Genomic DNA, 25,626 nt, shown 5'->3' with positions numbered 1-25,626 from the left:
AAAGTAGTCAGTAAAAACGTCTGAAGACTCCATTTCCTACCCTCCTGCCAATTAGGGCTATATGCTGTTACAGCTAGACTAAAAAACCCAACAGGTCTCCTTTAAAATACTCCCGTAAACTTGTTCTCTGCATTGCAATCAATGGAAAAGGCAGCTCTCCTGTCATACTATGGTTGCTGCCTCTGCCCTCCCGTAAAATTACTCATGCAAAAAGTAGGCGGACCTTTCTGTGCATCTCTTGGAATGCACATTTGAATACTGCACAGCTCACTTAAATATATTAACTTACAATTTCCGGTGTCTGCTGCCATGAACGTTAAGAGCCCCTTTGTGCATTCATCGCTGGATTCCCTGCTCACTAAACCGACTTGAACCAGTCAAAAACTCTCATTGCTGGCCCAGTAAGTTCTATGCATCTCCCCCTAAGTTCTTATTTTGTCAAATTGCACTGGCTACCTGCGGAAGCTAGAGCCATTTTTAAATTATGGATGATGGTTTTTTTTTTTTAGTATTATATTGGTCAGCCTCCATTATATATTTGACTGAATTGATGGCATTTCCAACATTACACAGCCAGAGGATGATCAAACCAGCAAATGCCAGTTTTACAGACTCACAAGCGGCTAGATATAGACTCATCGGGTCTAAGATGTATCAAGCGGTGAAAATATGGAATGTTCTTTCAGAAAGTATAAGTATTAACGGATTATAAAAAATTCCAAAAATCACTTAAAACTTACTTAGTCCAGAAACATGTATTATCTTCTTCACCGCTATGTTTGTTGTATAACTCTGTATGTTCCCAGGGATGCCTCGTTCATCTTGCTATAAACCTCTATGAGAGAAAGGTATGTGCGGTAAACAAGTTTTAATAAAATATAATATAATGACTTGTAGTTCCGTCTTATACCCCCTCCCCAAAGCAGCTCTGCTGTGTCTAGACCTATAGACCACAATGATGCCAGAAACAAAGGGGAACAAATGAAAGTTCAGCAAATTTATTTATAACATTTGTATCCCACATTTTCCCACCGATTTGCAGGCTCAATGTGGCTTACATAGTTCCGTAAGTGGTGATTACCAGTTCCGGATAGGAGAAATACATAGTTGAGGTAGAGGGACAGAGTGGTGTTTTTATTTACCTCTTCTTATAGACCTCTTTCTGACTCCGTCACACGGGGGACTAAAGGTACTTATTTCATATATCAGGTTCTGTATAGTTTCTCTAACCTCCATTGTCACCCAATCACCAGGGGGTGGCATTAGGAGCCGTAATTGAAAACTAATTCCCATAACTACTGCTTTCTGTCCAAAACTGAGTGTCACTTGTATGTGATCTACCTTGTAGGCTAAATGTTAGGTAAAGAGAAGATAGAATCAATAAAAATAGAGACAGAGATAGGTTTAGATAGATAGATACATTTTATTTCTTACCCAAACACAGGTCTTCAAGTTGATACAAATACAGACATCAGATTCTGGTTTCAGCCGCACAGGGCTTCGCCGTCTGACAGAAGCTTTGGAGAAGACTCTCAAACTAAGCCAAAATCTCCCCTCTTTTATACACAAACCTCTCCATAGAAGTAAATGGTGAGAAACCTTGCTCCTAATCTTTCTCACTTTCTGAGATCATACTTTCCCATGCGGTCTGCTGTCTGATGTGCCCACCTCCTTCCGTTCTCAGCTACTGCTAATTATCAACATGTTTTGGGAAGCGTTGAGATAACAGTTTCACATCTTCCGGCTGCAATACTTTTCACACCATCTTATGAACTCTGTATGACCTCTGTATCATTTTATACAAAACTACTAAGCTCCATTTTATTCATCTGATCCATCATTCTTTCATTACAGGTGCTGATTTAAATTAAAAGTTGTACCAGTTTGTATCAGGACTCATTGTTCAGACCTGCTTTTTTTCAGATTCTCAAATATTAATTCACTTGCTTGCTGTTTGGCCTAGTCAGTATTTTTTTCAGTTGTTCTAGGCTGCATAGCTTTGCCCATCACTATTCCAGTGGTAGCCTTAAAGCCAGGCCATATATTAACATTCCCCTCTTCACCCTATCCCATAGGGTGACACCAGGGTTAACGTACCTTGGTACCATCCGTTCCAGAAGGTATTCTATGAGGCCATCAAATTATCTGAGTCTTAAAATCAACTGGTACAATTTGTTTAGTTTTCGGTTGAGACTTACTCAAACCTGTAGCGAGAAATGTTTTTATGAATGGGACTAATCCATGAGCTCATTTACAAAATCCCATGAAATATAGGTATGCGGGTAATAGCAATTTCAGGTGGATCATACTAATAGGCTGTTTAAGGTTGTAGGTATTCAGAATCCTTAAACAGGTCGGGATTCCTGGACCTTACTAGTACTCATCATTGGCATCCAATCATGAGCTCTAATAAGTGGATAGCAAGTATGAGGTTGCCTCATACAGCAAAAATGGTCAATCCTAGGAAAATTTATATTAACCAAGGTCATGCATGGATCTTGACATATGCATAATGACCTGGAAGTATGGGAAGCATTGTATATATCCGTTACCCCTCTTGGAGCTTAGTCAGACCTACAGAAAGACATGCAGCTCAAGTAAGCCTACACCAAAGTTAAACAATTGCATAACAGGTTGATACTAACAGAGTTTACATCTTCATTATGATATCAGAGCCAGTATTAGGGTTTGATGTTACCCTTGTATCCGAGCAATATCGACTTCAATTTAAATTACATAAACAGAAATAACGGGGAAACTCGTGGAAAAACATTTAGAACAATTAAAGGAAATAATAGGAAAATAAAAATAAAACCTTTTCAATATCTAGACAGGATTGCTGCTAAACTGAAAATAAAACATAATATGAATCTATAATGTCCATAAACAGCAACAGTAGTTCTCAAATTAAGTATCAGTTCAAAAGTTTCTTTCATCGAACATGGTCGAGGCGGTGGAAGCGTTGAAGAATCTGGACGGAGTTCTGGAAGATCCAACAGGGCTGGGTTTTCAGGCTGGCTTGCTGAAGGAAGTTGCCGGTCTTGAGATGGTTAGGCTTGTAACATCTGGTTCTGCGGCTGAGTAAACACGTATATCTTTCACATGGACCCAAGACTTGTGGTCCAGTAGTTTGCAAGGTGTAAAGGTCATTGCCACAACCTTGGGGGATCTAACATCATTTGGGTCAGGATAGATTTTGAAGACGTACTTGTGGTGTACAAAGTGGGATCTTTTCATGTCTTTATTCTAGGCATACACCATCATAATCAGTCCATCAAGAGCCAGAGGCTGGCAAAGGAATAAGCAAAATAACTGTATGCCTGAATGATACATTGCTATATTTTAGTGGGCATAATCAGTGTGAATTGAATAGACATGAAAGACAATGTCAACATGGAGAAAACAGTGTTAATTAGGTGCAAAAGCAAAAGGGAAACCAGAAGGGTTCAATAATGAAAAGCCAATTTACATAAATGCAAGACAGATTGGTAATTATTACAATGGCATGATCAAATAACAATGGTAAAGTATATGGAACAAAAGAGAAGATTAAAAAAACAATTAAAATTTAGAGATGATGGTAAATGTTCAATTATTGATGTATGGAGGGCAATGCATCGCAATCTATCGCCAATAGATATGGAATCTTCACCTACGATGACTACCATTCACCAAGGGTTGAGCCCTCAGCTGCAGGAGGCCAGCAGGACTTACGAGTTAGATGATTCAGAAAGAAGGGTAGAGGCCAAAGCTTTGTGTAACTCCAGCAAGTGGAGAGCCTATCTCTTTTGCTCATGGACCAATTGATGCATCTGTCGAAACTCACGCTGAATAATGTCTCGTTTCTCACACCAGGTAATGTTGGGGTCTGTGCATCTGTCTTTTAATTTAGCGATTCTTTGCTGCAACATAGCCTTCAGATCAGATACATTATCGGGTAGCTCTTCTTTGCTAGCAGTCGTCTCCTCCATCTGGGGAAAGGCAAAACTTAAACAGACCAGTAGTGCAATTTATGTGGTTAAGTTATTGAAAGAAGTCAGAATGCTAGGAGGAGGGTCGTGGGTATAAATGGGGGCCAGGAAAGAGGCTTGGTAAGAAACAAAGCATCGAGAATGGAAAAAATTAAAAAAATTAAAAAAGCACCCTGAAGGGTGTAAGATAAAAATAGGCTTAATAATAAAAAAACAAAATATGATACATCTGAATTGCAGCAAGGCATATTCAGAAGGCAATGCCAGAAAAAGGTTCCTTGAAAAAGACAAATGAAAAAAAACATTCAAAAGTGCAGACACCAGTGATTGACCTTCACATAGAGTTTAAGTAACCCTTTTCACTCAGACAAAGAAGTAGGGAGAAGCATATCGCTTCAAGACAAATCCACCACGCGGCAAGAGTTAGTTGAAGCAAGGTGTTAGTTAAATACACAAAGCATGAATTCCAGGACCGTTGCACCCAAATAATCTACACCAGTTTGTCTCACAATCACTCGCAGTGAAAGACAGACAGATAAAAAAAGCAATAGTTGGGGTTATTGTGATTACCTGTTGTAAATAGAAAGGAATTAAAAAGTGGAGTGCATAATTTTCCTTATTCATGTCCGAAAGCTTCACCAATTCTCTGTTCAAGAATACTACAAATTGTATGATCAGCGCAAAATGCTCCCCCAAATGGCCAGTTCAAGGGAGTATTTCTCGCGTTTTTTCCATATAACGGATAATGGTTATATTTCTTCTTTCTTAGACAAGGAAATAATGAAAAGCTTTCAGATGTCACATATATCATAGAGAGATTTCAAAAATGAAGGCTTTATATTAATAAAAAAAATTAAAGAAGTGAATGTCACATCAATTTATACAGCGCAACAGTTAAAGCAGAAAACATTTTAACAATGAGCAATATACAGCTTTTATTTAAAAGGGATCTCGTATAAAGTAAAATGGCATAAATAAGTCAGTTCAGGTATATATATAAATAGACATAAAATGAATATCCTCTGGGGATCGCTCACCCCTGCAGTTGATAAGGACTCCCCAGGGAAGGTATGCATAGAAACAACTAAATAACTTGCTGACTCAGTTAGGTCATTTGTATGGTACCATAAATATACACTTGAAATTAAACCAGGAGAAATATAAAATAAAAACATGTCACCTGTAATAGAAACAGAAACATCACACCAACACATATACAGAGAAATGGTTTCTGGATACTAAATGAGGAGCTGAGTACTATGAGTAACTGTGAACTACAAAATCAGATCGGGTTCGGAATACGCCTAGTCATTATGGACGGGTGGGGTGGGCGATTTTGATTTCTGGGCCAATGTTGAACTGGCAGAAGACATTTAGATGCATAATGTCCAATTTGACGGCAACGGAAACAGGTCACACTAGCACGGCGATAGGGACTAGATTGGGAATCCTGGTTTCCAGCTTTAAGGCCTCTGCGATTGTCAGCATACCTGAATTGGGGGTTATGTTTTTCATAATCTGGCAAATCAGGGTAAACACGAGGGCAAGTAGTAGGTGAACTGGAACTAAGGATAACAGGGTACCTAGTGCCATGAGGAGAGGAAAGCAAATATAGGGTGGACGGGGTGCTAGAACTAGAAGGTGTGGAGGGGCTGATCTTAGAGGACATCTTAGCCTTCAAATCAGCAATCTGCAACATTGTGAGATTCCTGTGCAAAACCTGGTCCCGGCGGACCTCTCTTTGCCTATTCTCAATTAGTTGCCTACAATAGTGAAGGACATGTTCCCGAACCTGTGGCCATTCCATGTGTTGTAAACCTATCGTCTTATCTAGGTTCTTCCTGACCTTAGAGGGTAAGGTCTGTTTAAGTAAGTAATAGAATACAGGGAGAGCATTGTCTGAGTCAAATCTTTCCTCAATCTCATCATGAAACAACTGCTGCATCCTAATTAGGTAAGCTTCAATCAGTTCTGACCCCACCTCCCATCGTTGTGAAGTGATGACGGAGAAATCTTTCTGGGCAGGGAAGGAAGTACGTATCTCTTGAAACAATTTTTCTTTAATCACTGTCAAGGGGGCACTATCATACTGATTCTCAGTCACAAGTTCAGCATAGCCTGCTTGTGTGAACAAATCAGTGATGCTAGCATGGGCGGTCCTGCCCAATATGGCCTTCATATTTCCTACTGAAAGAGCTGTCCCTAGAGTGGCCTGTTGTAGTTTTAGTAGCCACTTGTTCCCTCCTTTAGTAATATTCGGGAGTCGCAGAACAAGGTCATTCAGTTCAGTTGCAGACAGGGGAGTAGTAATATACTCTGTATGAGGAAGACCAGCTGACATTCTATTCAGCAGGGGGAAAAGATTTGCAGCTCGGGAAAAGTTTAGCACCCTCTCCCCAGGAGGGGGTGGTGTGAGGGTGATCATATTGATTAAAATATCCAATGGTGGAATTTCAGCAATGATCTAGAACGTAGGTAGATAACTGTGGGCTAGAGCAAATATACATGAAACCCAGGCCTAGAACCAGTGGTTTGAAGCCATAAGTTAAGGACGGGACAAAATAAGTATCAGTGATAGTTGTATAGTTGTATAATAGTGAAAATAAATTATATAATAATTTTTTTCAGAGCCGCTATAGAACCCGATTTTGAACACAGTCCTAGGACCAAGGTTTCAGAGAATACAGTAGAATTATGAAAAGAGCTAGGGGCGGTACGCCAATAGTTTACAAGAGCATGCGATACTCACGTGTCTTCTATTATACTCAAATTCTGTGTAGGAGGTCTAAAATATAAATGATCAGTCGGCATAAAGATCTACATACTAGTCGACATACAGAGGAGAGGTATAGATAATTCATATTAAGATAAAGGTAAAGATAAGAATATACGCTAGTGTGTATGCAACTATGTATAAATACTGCCTTCCAGGGTAAGCCTCTGGTCAAGAGCCAAATAAGCGCCTCATCAACCACTCTAGTCAAGAGCCCACTAAACGCTTCATCAACCACCAGGAGCCAAAATACACGCATCCCCGGTGCCAGGAGCCACAATACACGCTCACTGGTAGAGCCCTAAATCAGGGAGTGCACCCATCAAGGGATTCAAGTACCCGTGAAAAAGGTACAGTGAATCCGGAAGGCAGTAACCCAATGAGTTTTCACGTGCTAGGAGCCTTAAACGCATCAAAAACGCATCAACTGTGACAAGAACCCTAAACGCTTCAACCAGCTCCCACTGGGTTTTCAATTAATCAAACTATAAATTTACGACCTCTGATTAGACTAGCTAGTAGGAAACGGTACAGAGGCGTCCCTCAGGAGTACCGGTGCTACAGGTTCTAGCCTAATTGGAAAAGAGGCAAGTGTTATAGACTGGGGGGCCGGGCACACCCTGAAAACTGGGTGGTATTAATGGCCCAATCCCTAACAATTTAGGTACCGTCATCCATCCAAGGGACAAAAATTTTGCCCCGTAGAGGGGTGTAAGCCCTTCCCCTTACCTTTCGCCGGGCATCGGTACGTAAGCCAATGGTTCTAGCGTAACACAAATAGGAATGAGAGTAAGGGTATAGTATGTATCAGGGAAGAGTCCCTAAAATATACTTCAGAAAAGGAAAAGAGGGGTGGGTGTGGATCATTAAAAGGAGTTTAGCCTGTAACAGGAAAAAAACTTTTGGGCACCTTATGGGCGGCGGCCGATCCAGAAGACTTTAAGGATCCAGCCACGAAATAAAAATAAAGTGTACATATTATATGGAAAAAACTGGGCCTACCTAATTTGTAATGTAAGGCCAAAATAAGCTGTAAGGGTAGGTTGGGAGCTGTATATGGCATCTAAATATAGACTTTAAACAAGACATGAAACTACTACATACTATAATAAGAGGAACAGGGGAGAACCATATATGTAACTGGAACACCGATTTCAACAAAAGGCAAGAAAATGTATATTAACAAAGACATTATAACATGTGTAGTCCGGAGCTATAGCCCTAGAATAAATGAAATAAAGTTAAATACATATTAAATGCTTTTGGGGCGGGTACCGGATAGGTTGGAAGTAGCATCTAAACAGGAAAATATAAGAGAAGCATATAATTCAATAAATTTTGAAACAGGACACTAGAATCGTGGTGTAAATATGACAAGTTAATACCTATAAATATGACAAATTACACTCAGAAAAGGAACATAATAAATAAAATAAACCCGAATGCAATGGCAGGAAGCTCTTGTGGCTAAACAGGTGAAAGGGGAAAAAACAAATTAAAACATGTGATTCTTACACCAAGAACTTCTAATGATTCGGCATAAAACATACATACTAGTCAGTGACTGAAATGATATGTCCAAATGATGACAAACAGAACAGCTGCAGCATTAGAAGGAAAGATAAGGCAGGGTTATAAAGAACCAACAGGAAATAACTGAAGAAGTGAAGTAACGCTGTATTATCATGGCACGCAGCCATCATCTTCTCAACCAAAAAGGTAAAACTTATTTTATATGCATATCTATTAAGGTAAAAGTAAAGGAATGCTTCTATATAGTACATAATACTTCTACTATCATATAAGTTATACAAGGGATTATCTAGCTCTTAATGTAACAATAAACCACTGTAATTTTGTGTGACTTTCTGTGTTGGATCCCGGTTTACAATGCTGTCGAGTAAAAACAGAAAACTTTTTATAAAGACTTACACAATTTAATACATTATAGAACCATATTATTTAAAAGTGATTGTCATTCTTAGAACGTGGAAATATTCATCAAGAAATATTATAACCTAGCTCATTATTACAAGTGTTTAAAATAAGCCAGGACGAAAATCACAATGCAAGCGAGGAAGTGTAGTATTTCTTGTAGATAACGTTATAATATAGTCCTTAAAATGGGACTTAAATATGAGGACAATTTATAATTCTGATAATCTATAATACTGTTCAAAAAATCAATGTTTCCTGAAGATAGGCAGGCTTGTATTAAACTAAGATCTCCTCACATCTAGCGCAGTATAACACAAACAGTAAAATAGATAGTGCAAACAATAGAAGTTGATGGGCGGGGATAGCATAACCCCTAGCTTATAACGGGAGCAGGATATAATCTATATAGCCTCAAGTTTACAGTATATAACATATTGAATCAAGCAGTCCAAGGAGACAATGCTTAATGATTACCAACAGCACAGGCTCAGCAGTTGAGGGAAGGGGGGGTGAAAAGTTATCGTTTTATTCAAAGGCAGTACTGTGAAAAAGATTCCGTTTCAGCATGGCTAGTACAGGAAGTCAGTACAATCTGCGTCTGGAAACTACAGCTTTTAATATAATTTAGCAATAATATTGTAAAGACTTTGAGAAAAACCAAAACATATTCCAAAAATCAAGGATATATACAGAAAATTATTATAAGGATTTAATGTTGATGTAGGTGTTATAGGAAAAGGAAAATAAAAACCAGAAGGGAAGTGTGCTTCCTGTGCTTAATTTGAGTTTACTGCTCACTGCAAGCATTGGACATTACGGCTACTGAAAATAGAACTGTTATAATTAATCAGGATAGGATTTTATCAGATCAAACGTATTGCAGTTCTTAGGAACTATTGTGTAAGGAACCAGGGAGTTTGAGAAAGTATGACAATTCTAACTGCGTTATTACTTTACTTACTCAGATAGACAGCCGTAATCATTATGTGTTCATATGAAAGCTGAAACTGTCAATTCTACACTTAATACGACAGCTCCTTTAAGGCAAAAATTTCTAATGTCTTCTACTGTGTTTTTTAAAATAACGGCAATCTAAATTTCATTACTACCAGCATATCGCTTGATTCTGTTAAGTAAGGGTTAATTTTTAGTTTCCGGACTAAGGCTTCCTAGAAGCATTGTAATGTGATCACAGGAAACCACACTAGGACAAAGAAGGAGAAAGCTGGTTTTTTTAAAGGGGAAAGTCAAGTAATGTATGTTTGAAGGTGTGGCACGATAAGGTCTATCAAACTGTCACTTGCAGCACAAAAAGAAAGAAAAACCTGTCTCGGGGTTAAAATCATGGCTCAGAGACAAAATGAGAAAGCATTAGAGTCTCAGACGGTCTATTGTTTAAGGGAAATGAAATAAAATAGAGGGCAACGCCCAAAAGTTCAGAAATTTTGGGGAGTGGGAGACAACCAGAGAATAAGTCCACTAATTTCGAGGGGAAACCGGAGTTGAATGATATGAAAAAGATATGAGAGGGAGTTAGTTAGATGGATTTAGGAGCAATACAGTTGACAGAGGATAGGCAGTGAGAGGTTAAAAAGAATATCTGTGTAAATGACTGTTTAACTTGTACCACTTCAGCATAGAACAGGGACAAAAAACGAACGGAAAAGGGGGAGAGAGAAAAAAAAAAATCACTTTCTTAGCTTTTAAAAGTGAACTGTAGAGCCTCCTCTGCCAAAGCAGTGCTGGACTGATAAGGCAGCTAAAGTGGGCAAGCTTCCCAGATTCTCATGTCCTTGAGATAGTGAACTACAGCACTTGTTAGGGAAAACCTTTAAAAGCTACAGAAAGAAATGGCAGTTTCGGAAGCCTGGATAAGGATGTTAAAAAAATGTGAGAAAAAGGGGTTTAGAACTTACAACTCTTCGGGCAAGTTTAAATAGATTTACAAAGGCAGATTCGAAGCCCAAGAGGGAGTATATATTTACTAGTAATGTAATAAGCTTTGTTCCGGAAAGAGAATCAAACCTCACAGCACATGGGACTGAGAAGGAAAAAGAAAAGTTTTCTAGGAAATCAAAAAATAATAATAAAAAAAAAATGATTTCTGGTTTGCACAAGAAGCCAAAAAGGTGTATGTAAGGTATTAAGTTACCCCAATTGGTACCGTGCGGGCCACACCCTTATAAATTTTACACGGACCGCAGACATATAGTGTAGGAGTCGGTAGACAGAGTGCAAAGACACACACAAAGATGCAAAAGGAAAAAGAACGGAATAAGAGATACTACGCAGTTATTCATGCTGCACTTATGAAAAAGAGCCGAGAAAAGTGTGGACAGGAAGGGGGGGTGTGTCTGGGCTGAGTGGTTAGAGAGAAAGCATAGTTCAGAAGACTGAAGGAACTGATTAGATAAGAGGAAAACAGCAGTTGGACGACGGTAAGCAGCTACAAAGCTGAACACCGTAATTACTGTTTCCAATAGGAAAAAAAATGAGGAGGAATAATAAAAGGGACAGTCCCGAGACGTAAAAAGAATCTCGTGGATAACTGTCGCACACAAAGAGTGAAGGCAATAGCAGATGTGAAAAGGTGGGGGCTGTCAGTTTTGAGGAGTGGTTATAAGAACAGAGAAACCAGAAGGATTTTAGAGGAGAGCAATCTGAAAGCGTGCTGTTCTCCTAGAGTAAAGGAAATTCCCTCGATACGGGAACATACAGAAGAGAAAAGAGCAGGATTAGACCCAGGGGACTAATAGGAGAGGTTCTAAGAATGACAATCACTTTTAAATAATATGGTTCTATAATGTATTAAATTGTGTAAGTCTTTATAACAAATTTTCTATTTTTACTCGACAGCATTGTAAACCGGGATCCAACACAGAAAGTCACATAAAATTACAGTGGTTTATTGTTACATTAAGAGCTAGATAATCCCTTGTATAACTTATATGATAGTAGAAGTATTATGTACTATATAGAAGCATTCCTTTACTTTTACCTTAATAGATATGCATATAAAATAAGTTTTACCTTTTTGGTTGAGAAGATGATGGCTGCGTGCCATGATAATACAGCGTTGCTTCACATCTCAAGTTATTTCCTTCTAATGCTGCAGCTGTCCTGTTTGTCATCATTTAGACACATAGTCACTGACTAGCATGTATGTTTCATGTCGTATCATTTTTGGTGTAAGCATCACATGTTTTAATTTGTTTTTTCCCTTTCACCTGTTTAGCCACAAAAGCTTCCTGCCATTGCATTCGGGTTTATTTTATTTATTATGTTCCTTTTCTGAGTGTAATTTGTCATATTTATAGGTATTAACTTGTCATATTTACACCACGATTCTAGTGTCCTGTTTCAAAATTTATTGAATTATATGCTTCTCTTATATTTTCCTGTTTAGATGCTACTTCCAACCTATCCGGTACCCGCCCCAAAAGCATTTAATATGTATTTAACTTTATTTCATTTATTCTAGGGCTATAGCTCCGGACTACACATGTTATAAAGTCTTTGTTAATATACATTTTCTTGCCATTACAAGTCCAAACTTTAGGTTGTGCTTTCCTCAATCATTTACTCTTCTGGGTGTGCTTAAAAATTGTTTTATAAGAACTTTTTACAATGTGTCTTTAAAAATCAATCTTGTGTAAATAAACACATCTCTCAAATTCAAGCAATCTCAAAACAGCACCTAGGCTTCCATATTGAGCTCTTTGGGTCTGACAAAGATTTTTGACGATCTGTGCTAAGATTTGAGAAAGACTCCAGAAGCAGGCACGTGTGTGCCAAACCTCCACAAAGGTGGTACTGCATATCAGTTCAGTGAATGTGGGCGTTAAGTGGATGTTCCGGTTGTATTGTGATGGTGGCTGCCTACTTCTAAAAGCTAAGTGCTATTTTGAGATCACTTGAATTTGAGAGATGTATTTAAAAAAAAAATTGATTTTTAAAGTCACATTGTTGTGTTGAAATTAAAATGTTTTGATATAAAAACTTTATATACACAACTTTTTTAAAGACACCCAGAAGAGTACATGAAGGCACAACCTAAGGTCCGATATACACGGCCACTTCACTCATTGTCCATGGCTGCACATGCACACAACTCTTCAGCGTATTGCCAGACACACAAATAGGAAAAGCCTCCAAAACATACCATAAATAAATAGCAGAGACAATGAAATTCACCCTTTATTATCTCTATTTTGCTTGTCATACAAAGAGAAATCTGTGCAGGTAATTTCTGCAGGACCTCCTAGCTACACATTTCCCTAATTCAGCTACACATTAGGATGCTGCTATGCTTTTTAAATCAGTAGGAATATAATCACACCTCCCCTAATGGAAAGTGTTTGAAAAATGCCATGTGGGCATAATGCTATACATTTGCATGATGTAAAGCAAGTGTACTGTTGTATATCTGTTTATAAATCAGAAAGATGATCCGTGAGTCAGACTTGCAATGACCAGGAGGTCAGCGATATAGAAGTGGCAGAATTACACAGAATCCTTCTGGCTGATTTTCAAAATAAATTTCCTTCAGACAGATTTCTGTCATAAATCTCTAATGCAAGCCGAGTTATTTCATTCCTAGGTAGGTACATGATACCTCACACTGTTGCAGTTTTTGTTGGGAGCTGTCCTTGCGTTTGAGCAGGTTTTGTTGGGAGCTGTCCTTGCATTTGAGCAGGTTTTGTTGGGAGCTGTCCTTGCATTTGAGGAGTCTTTTCTCTGGTATGAATTGTAAAATGCAGTAAGAGGTTTCCTTTCTTGGTGAACCCCATTCCACATTCAATACAAGTATATGGTTTCTCTCTGGTGTGAACACTTTTGTGACGTGCAAGCTGTGTTTTCTGGGCAAAGCATTTTTCACACTCAGAACACTTAAATGGCTTCTCACCAGAGTGCAGTCTTTTATGTACCTTAAGGTTGGATTTATGAGCGAAACGTTTATCACATTCAGTACACTCAAATGGTTTCTCTCCTGTGTGAACTCTTCTATGCATTGTCAGATCAGATATCTGTAGAAAACATTTCTCACATTCAAAACACTTAAATAATTTTTCACCTGTGTGAAATCTTTGATGCATTTTAAGCCATGAGCTGGATGCAAAACATTTATCACAGTCAGTGCACTTAAAAGGTTTTCCTCCTATATGAACCCGTTTATGAGCTGCAAGGTTTGATAGTTTTAGAAATGTTTTCTCACACTCAGTACATACAAATAATTTCTTTCCTGTGTGCATTTGTTTGTGCGTTATAAAACTTGATTTTGTACTGAATCCTCTTTCACACTCAGTACAAAAAAATGCCTCCTCTGTTCCTCCAATTACAGTCTCCTTTCCAGTATGAACCGTTTCATTTGATTTTAGAAGTGCATTTGTTTCAAACTTTTGTTCAGATTCACTACATTGAAAAGTTTTATCTCCAGTGTGAAGTATTTTAGGATACTGCACATCTGAAATATGGGTAAAACCCTTTTCCCGTTCAGTACATTTGAAAGGTTTCATTTCAGAATGGATGCTCATCTGCCCTAGATCTGTTTTCTTAAGGAATGTTTTCTCACGTTCAGTATAAGCAAATTGATTTTCTCTTGCATAATCTTGATGGATAAGTCCGTGATCAGATTTCTGCTTGAGCATTTTCTCACATTCGGATGTTTGTTGGTGTTCAATAAGAAGCAAATTTGTGCTGAAGCCTTTCCTACATTTTGTGCAGTCAAATGTTTTTGACCGTTCACGGACGGTCTGACGATGCATAAGCTCTGGGCTATTACAGTTTCTCTCACATTGTCTCTCTTTTATCCTGGGTGGTGTTAAACCTCCTTCATAGTCAGCAGAAAGATCTGGGCTGTCTCCAGAAGGGTCTTTCTTTTTCCATTCCTCATTTTGCTGATTGATACACATTCTTTGCAGCTCATTATCCCTGTACCCATCATCTGTTGGATAACAAGAAAAGTTGGCTGGTTAATTTTACAGCTAAAGAAAATAACAATCATCAAGGGACCTTAACTGCAAAGACTAATTAAAGCCCTTTGATTAAGCCTCTACAAGATATATAGGAATTAACATAGCAAGGCCCTTAAATGAAATGTCAAATAGTGCCTATTTCATAAAGTCCTGGGCAGTTATTGGCTCCCCAGAACATTGCCAATCCAACTTCTTGCTTCTCTTCCTCTAACCCCCCCCCCCCCCCAATTGCAGCTTTTCTCGTCTCCCACACCGGTTGCAGCAGCTCTGATCTTCTGCCAAATATAGAGTGCATTCCCGCGCATGGCTGAGAGCACTTCTGGGTTTGCAGCTGCTTCTTGCTTCTGCTTGCATTCAGTTTCAGCAACTCCAGCATCTGGCAGCTTACCAGACCAATGCCGGAGTGGCAAAACTGAATTCAGGCAGAAGCAAGAGGCAGCCATGAACCCTGAAATGCTCACAGACATGCGCTGGAGAGCACTCTCAGTTCAGCAGAAGATCAGAGCTACTCCAGCCACTGATCGGGAGATGAGAGAGAGGAGGCTGCACTGTGTGTAGGGGTGTGGATGAAGGGGATGGGAGAGAGTAGTCTGCACTAGTGTGATTAGGCGTGTGGGTGAAGGGGATGGGAAAGAGGAGAATTAGCGAAGGCAGGCCAAGGAGAGTCATTTCAGTGCTGTGGTGTTGATGAAAACCTGTCTGGTTTGGATGCAACAAGTTAGTGTTATCAATCTGATCTAGTACAATATTTTCAACCAGTTTTGAGATAAACGGTAACTGAGCAACTGGATGGAAATTTGATACCACTGCGGGTCCTACTTTAATGTCCTTCACTTTTGGACTTACATATGCTGCTTTCCATGAAGCATGAAAGTAGCCAGAAGGTTAAGAAATATACAGTATTCAAAAGCTCAGTGTTTCTCAGTCTCCCTCTGCTGGTAGGAGGACATAAAACTAGAAGGAAGAGGATCATGTGGTGCCATCGTGGTTGAGAGGGTGTATTGGAAGAGTGAAAGTGGAGATTATAGAGCGCAGGCCCTGAAGACTCCAGAGAGCCAGAAACATTCACTGATAAAGTGGGTAAAGTAGAACCAAGAAAAGCCGATTTGAGCAGTGAGAATTCTGCATGAGAACTGGCTCACCAGGCAATCCGCAGTAATAGTGGCATCCAAACCCAAAGGGGCACTGATGTCCATTGTAAAATAAATGTAGGATGTGGTAAATTTTGCCCGTATTTGATGCTTGTGCTTTTGCAGTGAATAATATTTCTTCTCTGCCATTGTGATGGAAGACTTGTAGTAAAGTGCAGTTGAATGGTAGAGATTCAAGTTGGGAGTAGATTTGCATTTTCCCCAAAGTCCCTCGGAGTGCCTTAGTTGACACGTAATCAAGGTGGTTATAATTAAACCTTGCGTGCATGGCAAGCGGTGTACGATGTATGTGACAAGGGCGCAAGATTGTTATAAATCCTATTAAGCTCACTGTGCCATCGCGAGGCCTGGCAATCTAAATCAAAAGGAGTCTAAGCTCAAAGAAAAGTCATCTGAAAATGATTCAACAGTGACCTTCTTCAGGTCTCTAGTCAAACTTGTGGACTGACTGGGGGCAAATCAGACTGGTCACCAGGCTCAAGACAGAATAAGAAGACAAAATGATCAGTCCAAGGAAGTAGGATCAGAGATAATGTTTGGATATGAGGACATGGAGCAGGGAGGAAGTATTAAGACATCTAGAGTGTCCCCTGCAGTATGAGTAGGTAGCATAACATAATATTTGAGCGATAAAGTTTCAAGAAATTTAAGGAAGTCGGCAATGTGTGGTGCTCATGGGTCATCTAGGTGGAGATTCAGGTCTCCAAGAATAATGGAGTGGCAAAGTGAAGGTAATGGTCACTAATAAGTGATTTTAAAATTGGACTGAGACGTTACAAGAGAGGGATGATAAACAAGTAGAAAATAATCTCACAGGGATGAGTTCAGTCTAAAGGTAAGAAATTCAATCAGCGGTGTAACCATGAGCTTAGTAAAGCAAGTGGGGAGGGATGAGGAGTATATGACAGAAAGACCTCCACTTCTTCTACCTAATTATTGTAGTGATAAGAGTAACCTAATCAAGGCCACTCCAGTAGGAAAGACAGATCACCATCCAGGAGCCATAACACAGAGGGCTTTAGCGAGCAGCAACACATTCCTCCTGCTTAAACCAGCCAAAGCCTTCATCTGACAACTTCCTGTCACAGGACCAGGAAGTTTCATCAGAGAGAAAGCTCAGAGCCGGTGTCAGCAGAGAGAATATGTTGCTGCTGGCAATGAACTAAAGGATTTTAAAATACCAGTTTGGGGGGGGGGGGGGGGGGAAATCAGGCCAATGGAGTTAGGTGACCCCCCTCTATCATCTGGGGTGGGTGGGCTGTCCTGCCCACTCACTTTGGGCTCAAGCTCACCCAAAATTGGGTGTATGGCTAAACCCCTGGCATTCAAATATCTCTCATGAATATTCATTGTGGATATCCTGAAAACCTGTCTGGCTGGGGTGCCTCCAGGACCAGGTTTGGAAATCACTGGTCTATGCAATCTATGCAATAAATTGAGCAATTAAAATTTTTAATTGATGGTTAGCTCTAATTAGAATAGGAGGGTTTTTTTGTTTTCCCCACAGATCTACAACACATTCTACATTTTCAATGTAAAAGAATAATTAAACATTCAATAAATAATTAAGAATAAGAAACCATCATACATGTCTTCAAATCCGATTCAATACATGGTAGATGCCTCTTTTGCAGCAAAACAGCTATCAGTCATTTAAGATAAGTATCTACCAACTTTGCATAGTGGAATGAATGGCTCAAACTCTCGGCTGGGGATCATCTGTGGACTGCAGTCTCCAAGTCTGGACACAGATTTTCTAGTTAATTGAGGTCTGGTCTTTGACTGGGCCACTCAAGGACATTCAGGGTTTTTTTCTTGCTAAACCATTCGACTGCTTTTATTTTGGACTTAAGGATAATTTTTTCTGCTGAAACATGAATCTTCTCCCCATTCCCAGTTCAATGGAACACTGAAACAACTTTTTCTTCTGGATCTGCTTGTGCCTCTCTCTTTAAACCAACCATCTTTCACTCAATATTCACAAGCCTTCCTGTCCCTACTCCTCAAAAGTATCCCCACAACATAATGCCAACACCATGCTTCACAACAGGGATGGCATTAGTAGCATATGCTGGGTTTATCATATGTTGCACATATCACTTAGCATTTAGGACAAAAAGATCCACTTTATTCTCATCAGACCACAAAACATTCTATCACATGAATGCAGGGCATCGTAAATTTCTTGGCAACTGCTAAGCAGCACATCATATGGCTTTCCTTTAACATTAGCTCCTTCTTGCAACTGTTCCATGCAGGCTATGTTTATGGAGTAATCTTGAAATTGTTGAACTGTCAGCACTTTTCCTGGTCTCAGACCTCTGTACGTCATTTAAATAATCTTAGGCCTCACAGTGATCTTCTTTATCTCATTGCTACAAACTTTGGAGGGATCGCCTGATTGAGGCCATTTGGTGGTGCCAAACTCTTCACTTCACAATGATGGACCTCATATCTCATAGTGCCCCAAGATATATTCAAACACACTGAAATTATCTTATAGCCTTTCCCCAAATCAAGTTATCCTGGAGTTTTCTTAACTTTGATTAACATGTTTAGATCTTTGCTTCAAATTGACTTCATGGAACAAAAAGAGTTTGATTCTTCATCCAGTGGTATTCAACAGCTCAACTACTATGACTGGATACAGGTGACCTCTATTTAGCTTATTGTTGATTTTGTAAAGGCAATTTTTGGAAACCACACTAATTTCAGTTTGCTATGACAAAGGATGTGAAACATGCAATCAGGACTTGTTGGATTCTTTTTTAATCGTCTTCGTTTGGGTAATAAATAATTACTTTTTGAATATTTCTATAATTGTTTTTTTCCCCCATTGAAAGTGTAGAGTACATTGCGTGTTATCAGTGAAATCTCCTATTCTTATGTACCTTGAATCCTAAATTTTAGGTAGAAGAATGTGAAAAATATATAAAGTTGACGACTTTTATACGGCACTATATGGGCCTTTATAAAATAGGCTCTTACACTGACCCCCAGTAGTGCATAATTTCTCTACCACTATCCACATCTTCTCCAAAGGTGCAAAGCTGTATGCATTCTCTATGCATGTACATATGTATGTTATAAAATACACACAAACATTAGAACTCAGCCCCGTGCCCTTATTCGGCAGGTTGATACTCAGTGTAAGTACAGCAATATTTCTCCTAGGGTTCAGCCAGCACCATTTTAGAAGTGGCAGCCACCATCTAGGAGTGAGGACTGCCTTTGCCCTCAATGGCCCCTGGATCGAGTCAGGGTGTTGTTGGGGGGGGGGGGGGAGTGGGGGCTACAGGTAACCCTCAGATTTAGAAGTTTGAAAAGGCCAGACCTAAAAGGGGCAAGACTTTGGGAATAGGTTAAATTTTTCATTTACACCCAATGTTGGTGCTAGATTTCAGGGCCCTTTTAATTATACCACTGCTTGATTGCAAAATGGGCTTTTTAAAAAGATTTTTCACTTGTTTTCACAGGCAGGAACATGTGAAGTTCCTGGTCTTGGCAAGCAGAAGAGTCAGGAGTTCAACTGCATCCCATAAGTAAAGTTTGAAAAAAAGGGAACTAAGCTGCAAATATTTTCATGGGCTAGTACATAAGGTCCTGAGTTTGATCATGCTGGTTATGTGCGGCTTACCCATACCTATAGTTTCTGCAGTGTTCCTCTTCACTTGGATTACAGTCACTAGCTAAAATCTGTGAAACTCCCTGCTGGAAAGAGACTAGGGATTTATCCTGCACAATGGTCCCTTTGTGCACAGTCATCTTAAAGAAGCTGAGCCAAGGGCCAGTCGGGAAGAAAATCTGGTTTCAGTTCCTGGGGTCAGGCCCATAGATCCATTAGGGGGTTGGGAATGTCATACAGGCAGGAAGGAGTCCCAACCATTGTCTATTAGAGACTTTCACTGACTGAAGCTATTGCCCATAATGGCAGTTACATTTACATAGTAACTGAGGCTTATTAGGTTTGAAATTTTCCACAATACAGTGAACTTTTTCTGTAAAGAATTTTACTCCTATGTTACCTGCGATTGACTCAATAGTCTTAATCTCCTCTTCCCCCTCTGACTGATCACTCTCACACGACTCCTCTATTTTCAAAATCCGGACCGAGAGGTCAGGACTGAAACTTGTGTTACCTGTTACAGCAAGAGGAAGAGAGTTTCAGTTACAGCAACACTCAGCTAGAGGTGATAGATGATGCAGCATCTATGATAGTTTAAATGTCTTAGAAAAAAGGACAGAGTCATTATAATAGTGTTACGAAGTGGTAATTATATGTTAAGAGTTAGCTCAGGATCCCCCCCCCCCCAAAAAAAAAACAAAAAAAAAACCAACCAAACAAATAAATAAACAACCTGCTTAGGCATGTTACCTATTTCCTCAGTATCCTGCTCATCTGTCCAGAATTCTTCTTGCTTAATTCGGATTAAGATGTCAGGTCTGATGCTGGAACAACCTTGAATGAGAAAAGACAGAATACACTTAGAGAGCAACAGAAGTAGACACAGAAGAGGAAACTCAGAATCGAAAACATGCTGCTCTGCCTACTGTTACTAGGGTCCTCACTAGCAGCACACGGACACAACTAAATGTAGCTCAAATCAAAGATGAATAAACCCCAGTAAATTTAAGACAAAGCAAAATGTTAACAATTATGTTTCAGGCCACTTATTTAACAATTAAGAATGTAAAGCTGAAATAAAATACAATTTCCTTTGGGAAAATAAAAGGTGATACGAGAAGACAGAGAAATGCCTCATAGGGGTATATCAACATAGCACACAAAATTAATTTAGCTAAAAACAAAACCCCAAACAAACAACTTACCAAGGGACTCTACAGTATGTCCTCTTAAAAAAGTGAGATAATTACTACTACAATGCAAGTTTCTTCATGATTTGATTTAGAGCTTGACCTGAGTATTTGAACATATTCCCCCTCATTCTATAATCTTGTACACACATTTTCACACTTTTAGCTCATAAAATTACACACACTGGTTATAGATGCCAGTTAGGTAACTGATAAATTAGCCACTAAGTGGCAGTAATAATCAATAATTGCTGATAACTGGCATGAATTGGTACTAACTGACCCTAATTTAGCAGTTACGCATAGTGCATAACTGTGAGAGAGGCGTGCCAAGCTTTCAGAGTACTGTCAGTTCTGTGTGTAACTGCCATATTTAGATATAAGCATTTACACTTGCCACAGAATCTAATTCTATAAAAGTTTATTTTATGATTTTATGTATGTGTATTTGTTAACTGTCAAGAACTCTTGGATTGTGCGATATAGAGGTTTTTTTAAATAAAAATGTCCACTCACTCCTGCCTCTGAGTTGCTATCTTGGAAAATCGTGGCATCTAACCCTGCATGGTGCATTCCTGAACACTGCACAGGGTAAGGCACTGCCATTTTTAGGATGGCCTGTGCAGGGCCAAGAGCAACTGGGCATCGCTCCTGCCTTCAAACTCCAGAGGTGAGCTTGGGTGTTCTGGGGGTATAGGGGCTCCACAGAATATTTTTTTGGAAGTGGGGGAGGGAGAAGTGCAATATTAGTAGGCAATACAACAGACTCATCAACATCATCTTGACCAGGCCTGGTATACACGAAAAACACACAGAGAGGTAGAGCTCCAAATCTTTCACCACAGTAGTAATCTTTGTGATTTTTGAAAGATGCAGTTAATCTGCTTAGCCCTGAGGCTTCAGTTCTAGTAGATCTTGCAGTACCTTAAAGATGTAAGGCTTGATAAACTGCCAATCAAAAAAATAGCTGTCTTAGCAGTATACATTAATGTAACAAAAAGTATATATACACGAGAAAGGAAAAAGAGAAGGAACCATATTTATATAATAATAATTGAATTCCAGTGCGGTTAAATGTGTATATTTTTGATACCATTTCATGGTAGTTCTATTATTAGGTTTCAATGTACTGTTTTCAAGTTTACCTCATTTATTATATTTATGTTTATTCTTGGTTATTTTACTATTGTTACGCTGTTAACATAACTCATTTTTATGTTAAACTGTACCTGCTGTATACCGCCTTGGGTGAATCTTTTCATAAAGGCGATTAATAAATTTCAATAAATAAATAAATCTACGCTTTAATAAAATTAACTTTACCAGAAATAAAAAGAACAGGCAAACAATTTATTCCAGAGCCAGCAGGCACATCTCTCCATACTACCAGATATATAATATATTCTCCCTTCTTAGCATTTGATGACTTAGACCTCAAATGTATCTTGCATAAATATATTTTAAGTCCCTTTCTGAAATTTTGAAATGACAATTCCAACCATGGATAAGTCTAAGTCTGCATATTCATGTGGTCACTGATCCCATCAGTGACCACAGCCCCACTCAACACACTGTCCTCCCCACCAATAATGCCATCCTGACCATAGAATTGATCAAGAGAAACTCTAAAACAAAAGACAGGACACCAGACTCCCAGGGGTAGAAACTGCTGCTATATGCCTCTATTTCAAGCTTATGTTTCTTTTACCACAAGTCTTCCATTATTATAACAAATTTCAGGGGAACAGCTATAGCAGACGACAAGCTTTAAAAAGCAAATTTTCCATTTAAAGTAGGCAACATTTAGTTCCGAATCCATGCAATTGAGTTTCACAAGAAACTGCACTGAAGTGGAACGCAATACATACAGAAAAGAGGGCACGCACCCCAAGGAGCCTAATGTAAGTCATTACAGTAACACTAACACAGTGACTGATTAATAGAAGACGAAGGTACAACATGTTAAAGCTTTGCAATTTCTTACTATTTGTCTCCAGGCCGTTAAGAGCCCCAGAGGAAGTAAAGTTGCCACAGAGGAATTTTATACTTGCTTGTTACGGGAGGGTGGATCTGCTCTCTCCTCTCTGATCCAGGTGAGCCCATGCAGTGCATATCTTCCTCTTTTTTAATGCTCACCGAAGATATGGGTGGTACAATTGGATTGTCTGTTACAACAAAACAAACATCTATAAGCTCTAGAGATAATAGGTTTGGAAATAAGTTTTCATTCCAATCATTTATAGATAATGATGACATGGTTTCCATTTCCTTTGATTTCACAGCAGTAACATTTACTTACTAATAAGGGGGTCATTAACGTTTTCATTTTCCTCCCAGTCATGGTGCTGAGTGAAATATTTCCCACCTTCATGTTTAACTCTGATTAGCACATCTGGATTAACAATCAAATAACCTGTCAATAAAAGCAGTAACAGCAACAGTTACAGCAGAGGTCCAAATTCTCCCTAAAGAGAAAGGGAAAGGGGATGAGACTTGAATACCACCTTACTACCAAAAGGAGTTTACTTATTATAAACAGGTACTTATTTTTGTACCTGGGGCAATGGAGGGTTAAATGAATTGCAAAAAGTCACAAGGAGATACAGTGGGAATTGAACCCAGCTCCCCAGGTTCTCAGGCCACCGCACTAACCACTAGGCTACTCCTCCTAATAGATGCTGTAAAGAGAAATTAGCCACTCAGCCCCCTCCCTACTCTTTCCCTGCTAGCAATATTAGGTGTACAGCAGAGGGACTAAAATCTTTGCATCTGGTTTAAGTTGAAGACGTTTTAAGTTACAGAATAACGTTTCCTAGCTGTGATCAGCTCAAATCCTACTACAATTTTGCTTTGCTCTAAAATTACAAGGATCATTTCTCTGTACTCAAAGTAGGGTCATTGACTCATCCAGGGTTAGTGGCATTAAATTGTGGGCTTGTACGTTTCTGTTTTTCACTTTCAACATTGTGCTACTTTATCTTGCATCCCTGAGGGGTCTGAAAGAACCTGCGATGGTGACTCCCGTACTACAACAAGTGTATGAGGAGCAACTGACAGAAAAGTCCTCCTTACCCCGTGACATGAGGAAGCCATGAATTTCCTTGATGACCTTCTTGTACAGATCCTTCTGACGTTCTTCCAAAACATCCCACTCTGCGTCCCAAAAATAAGCCACAACATCATTGAATATGACCGATGCCTGAAAAAGAAATTAGCCACACTCAGACCCTCTCACTTCAGTTTTCATCAAGCCATGCCTAGTTACATTTGACTGCCAAACCAGCTCTTGAACAGATTAAGGGGGTCATTTTAGTGCATATGCAAAGTGTTATATTTATTTATTTAAAAAAATGTAAAACCCTCTCTGTCCTACGCTTTATAATAAAACATTCAACACTGCTTTGGGTGAATCTCTTCACAAGGCGGTTAATAAATCCCAATAAATAAAAATAATAAAACACACAACCTACACATATCATAATAAAACAGACAATAATAAAACTAAAGTAAAATGCACATGAGCTTTGCATAACACGCTAGCATAAGAAGTCTCCAGTAGTGTAGAATCAATCGTTTCACAGCAATGACTTAAACCAAAGCAAATACTTGAACCAAAAGCTGTGCCTTCAATTGTTTCCAAAACTGGATTATAGAGGGTATTTAACACAGTTCAACTCTTACCGTTCAGGAAATCCAGACTGCCCCAATTTGACTGCCCCTATCGGACTGACTGTTCACTTGTCTTTTAGATTGTAAGCTCTTTGAGCAGGGACTGTCCCTCTATGTTAAATTGTACAGCGCTGCATAACCCTAGTAGCGCTTTAGAAATGTTAAGTAGTAGTAGTAGTAGTGGAAGGGTATTTCATAAAATATGAAGGAATGATATTAACTCAGTCTTATTCGATGGAAAAAGGGAACAAAAGTTTGTTTGCTGAGCACAAGGAATGAGCAAGTCTGTAGATCCTTAACGAGTTGGCAAGAGCCAGAGGCTCAACATCATACAGTACAACACTTTATGAATCAATGCTACAGTCTTGAATTTTATCCTCCATTGAATAGATAACCAAGGCAGATCTTTCAAAATGGGCTAGATTCTATATATGGCACCTTAAAAAAAAATTGGCGCAAAAAAAAAAAAAGCACCTAAGAATATTCTATAAATTTCGTCTAAAGTTAGGTGCAGTTTATAGACTATGCCTAGTGGCTATTCCTGTGACTAAATCTAGGCACATCCATTTATTCCATCTAAAACTTGGTGTAAATATTGGCGCCTAATTTAGGCACAGAACAGGTGTATTCTATAATACTGAGCATAAATTTCAGAATGCCCATGACTCGGCATTGCTCCTCCCACAGCCATGCCCGCATTCAGATTCACGTGTTAGAATTTACGTGCATCACTCTATAGAATATGCTTAGCAAGTTATATGCATAAATTCTAATTATTGACAATTACTGTCAATAATTGACTGCTAGTGTCCAGTTAAGTTATGCACACAATCAGCTCCAGGGCCAAAGTTGCACACTCTAGTCGCCATACATAGAATCAGCTGGAATATGCAAAAAAAACAAGGCGTATTTGTCAGCAGGAGTGCAGTTGCACTCTGTGTAATTTGTAAAACTCGTAATCTACAAACCAGTAAACCCAAATACAATGAATTACAATAGTCCAATAAAATAGCAATCAAACATTATACTACATTTCTGAAATTAGGTTGCAACAATAAACACTTAAGTTTTCTAATCAATATCAGTCTGAAAAATACCTTCTGAATAGTATTTTTAATTTGAAGAGAGCTAAGGATAGAGAAGAGTCTAGCCAAATTCCAAGATATCTTATACTGGTTACAATAGGAATTTTCAAACTATTAATGAAAAAGGTCTCAGGAACTGAAGAGGGAAAGACTTTTCCTGAAAGAAACAAAATCTGTGGCTTAAACAAATTCAATTTAAATCTGCACTCATCCAGGCTCTAACAGCCTGGAAACAAATAGTAAGAAATT

General features: G+C 39.0%; 1 protein-coding gene and 1 gene segment (V, D, J or C); both read right to left on the bottom strand.

Annotated features, from left to right (window-relative positions):
- Positions 1-25,626, bottom strand: part of LOC115461302 — a 1,201,995-nt gene that overhangs the window by 824,110 nt on the left and 352,259 nt on the right.
- LOC115461301 (gastrula zinc finger protein XlCGF26.1-like) lies at positions 12,862-23,842 on the bottom strand. Its single transcript, XM_030191027.1, has 6 exons — positions 23,696-23,842; positions 22,923-23,036; positions 22,675-22,788; positions 20,184-20,267; positions 19,834-19,947; positions 12,862-14,626 (listed from the first exon to the last, which is right to left on the bottom strand). The coding sequence occupies exons 1-6, from the start codon at positions 23,703-23,705 to the stop codon at positions 13,299-13,301; spliced, it is 1,764 nt and encodes a 587-aa protein (XP_030046887.1). The 5' UTR covers positions 23,706-23,842; the 3' UTR covers positions 12,862-13,298.

This window comes from Microcaecilia unicolor, chromosome 2 (genome assembly GCF_901765095.1).
Source record: "Microcaecilia unicolor chromosome 2, aMicUni1.1, whole genome shotgun sequence".
In the NCBI taxonomy this organism is placed as follows: Eukaryota; Metazoa; Chordata; class Amphibia; order Gymnophiona; family Siphonopidae; genus Microcaecilia; species Microcaecilia unicolor.
This window is presented reverse-complemented; position numbering and strand designations above follow the sequence as displayed.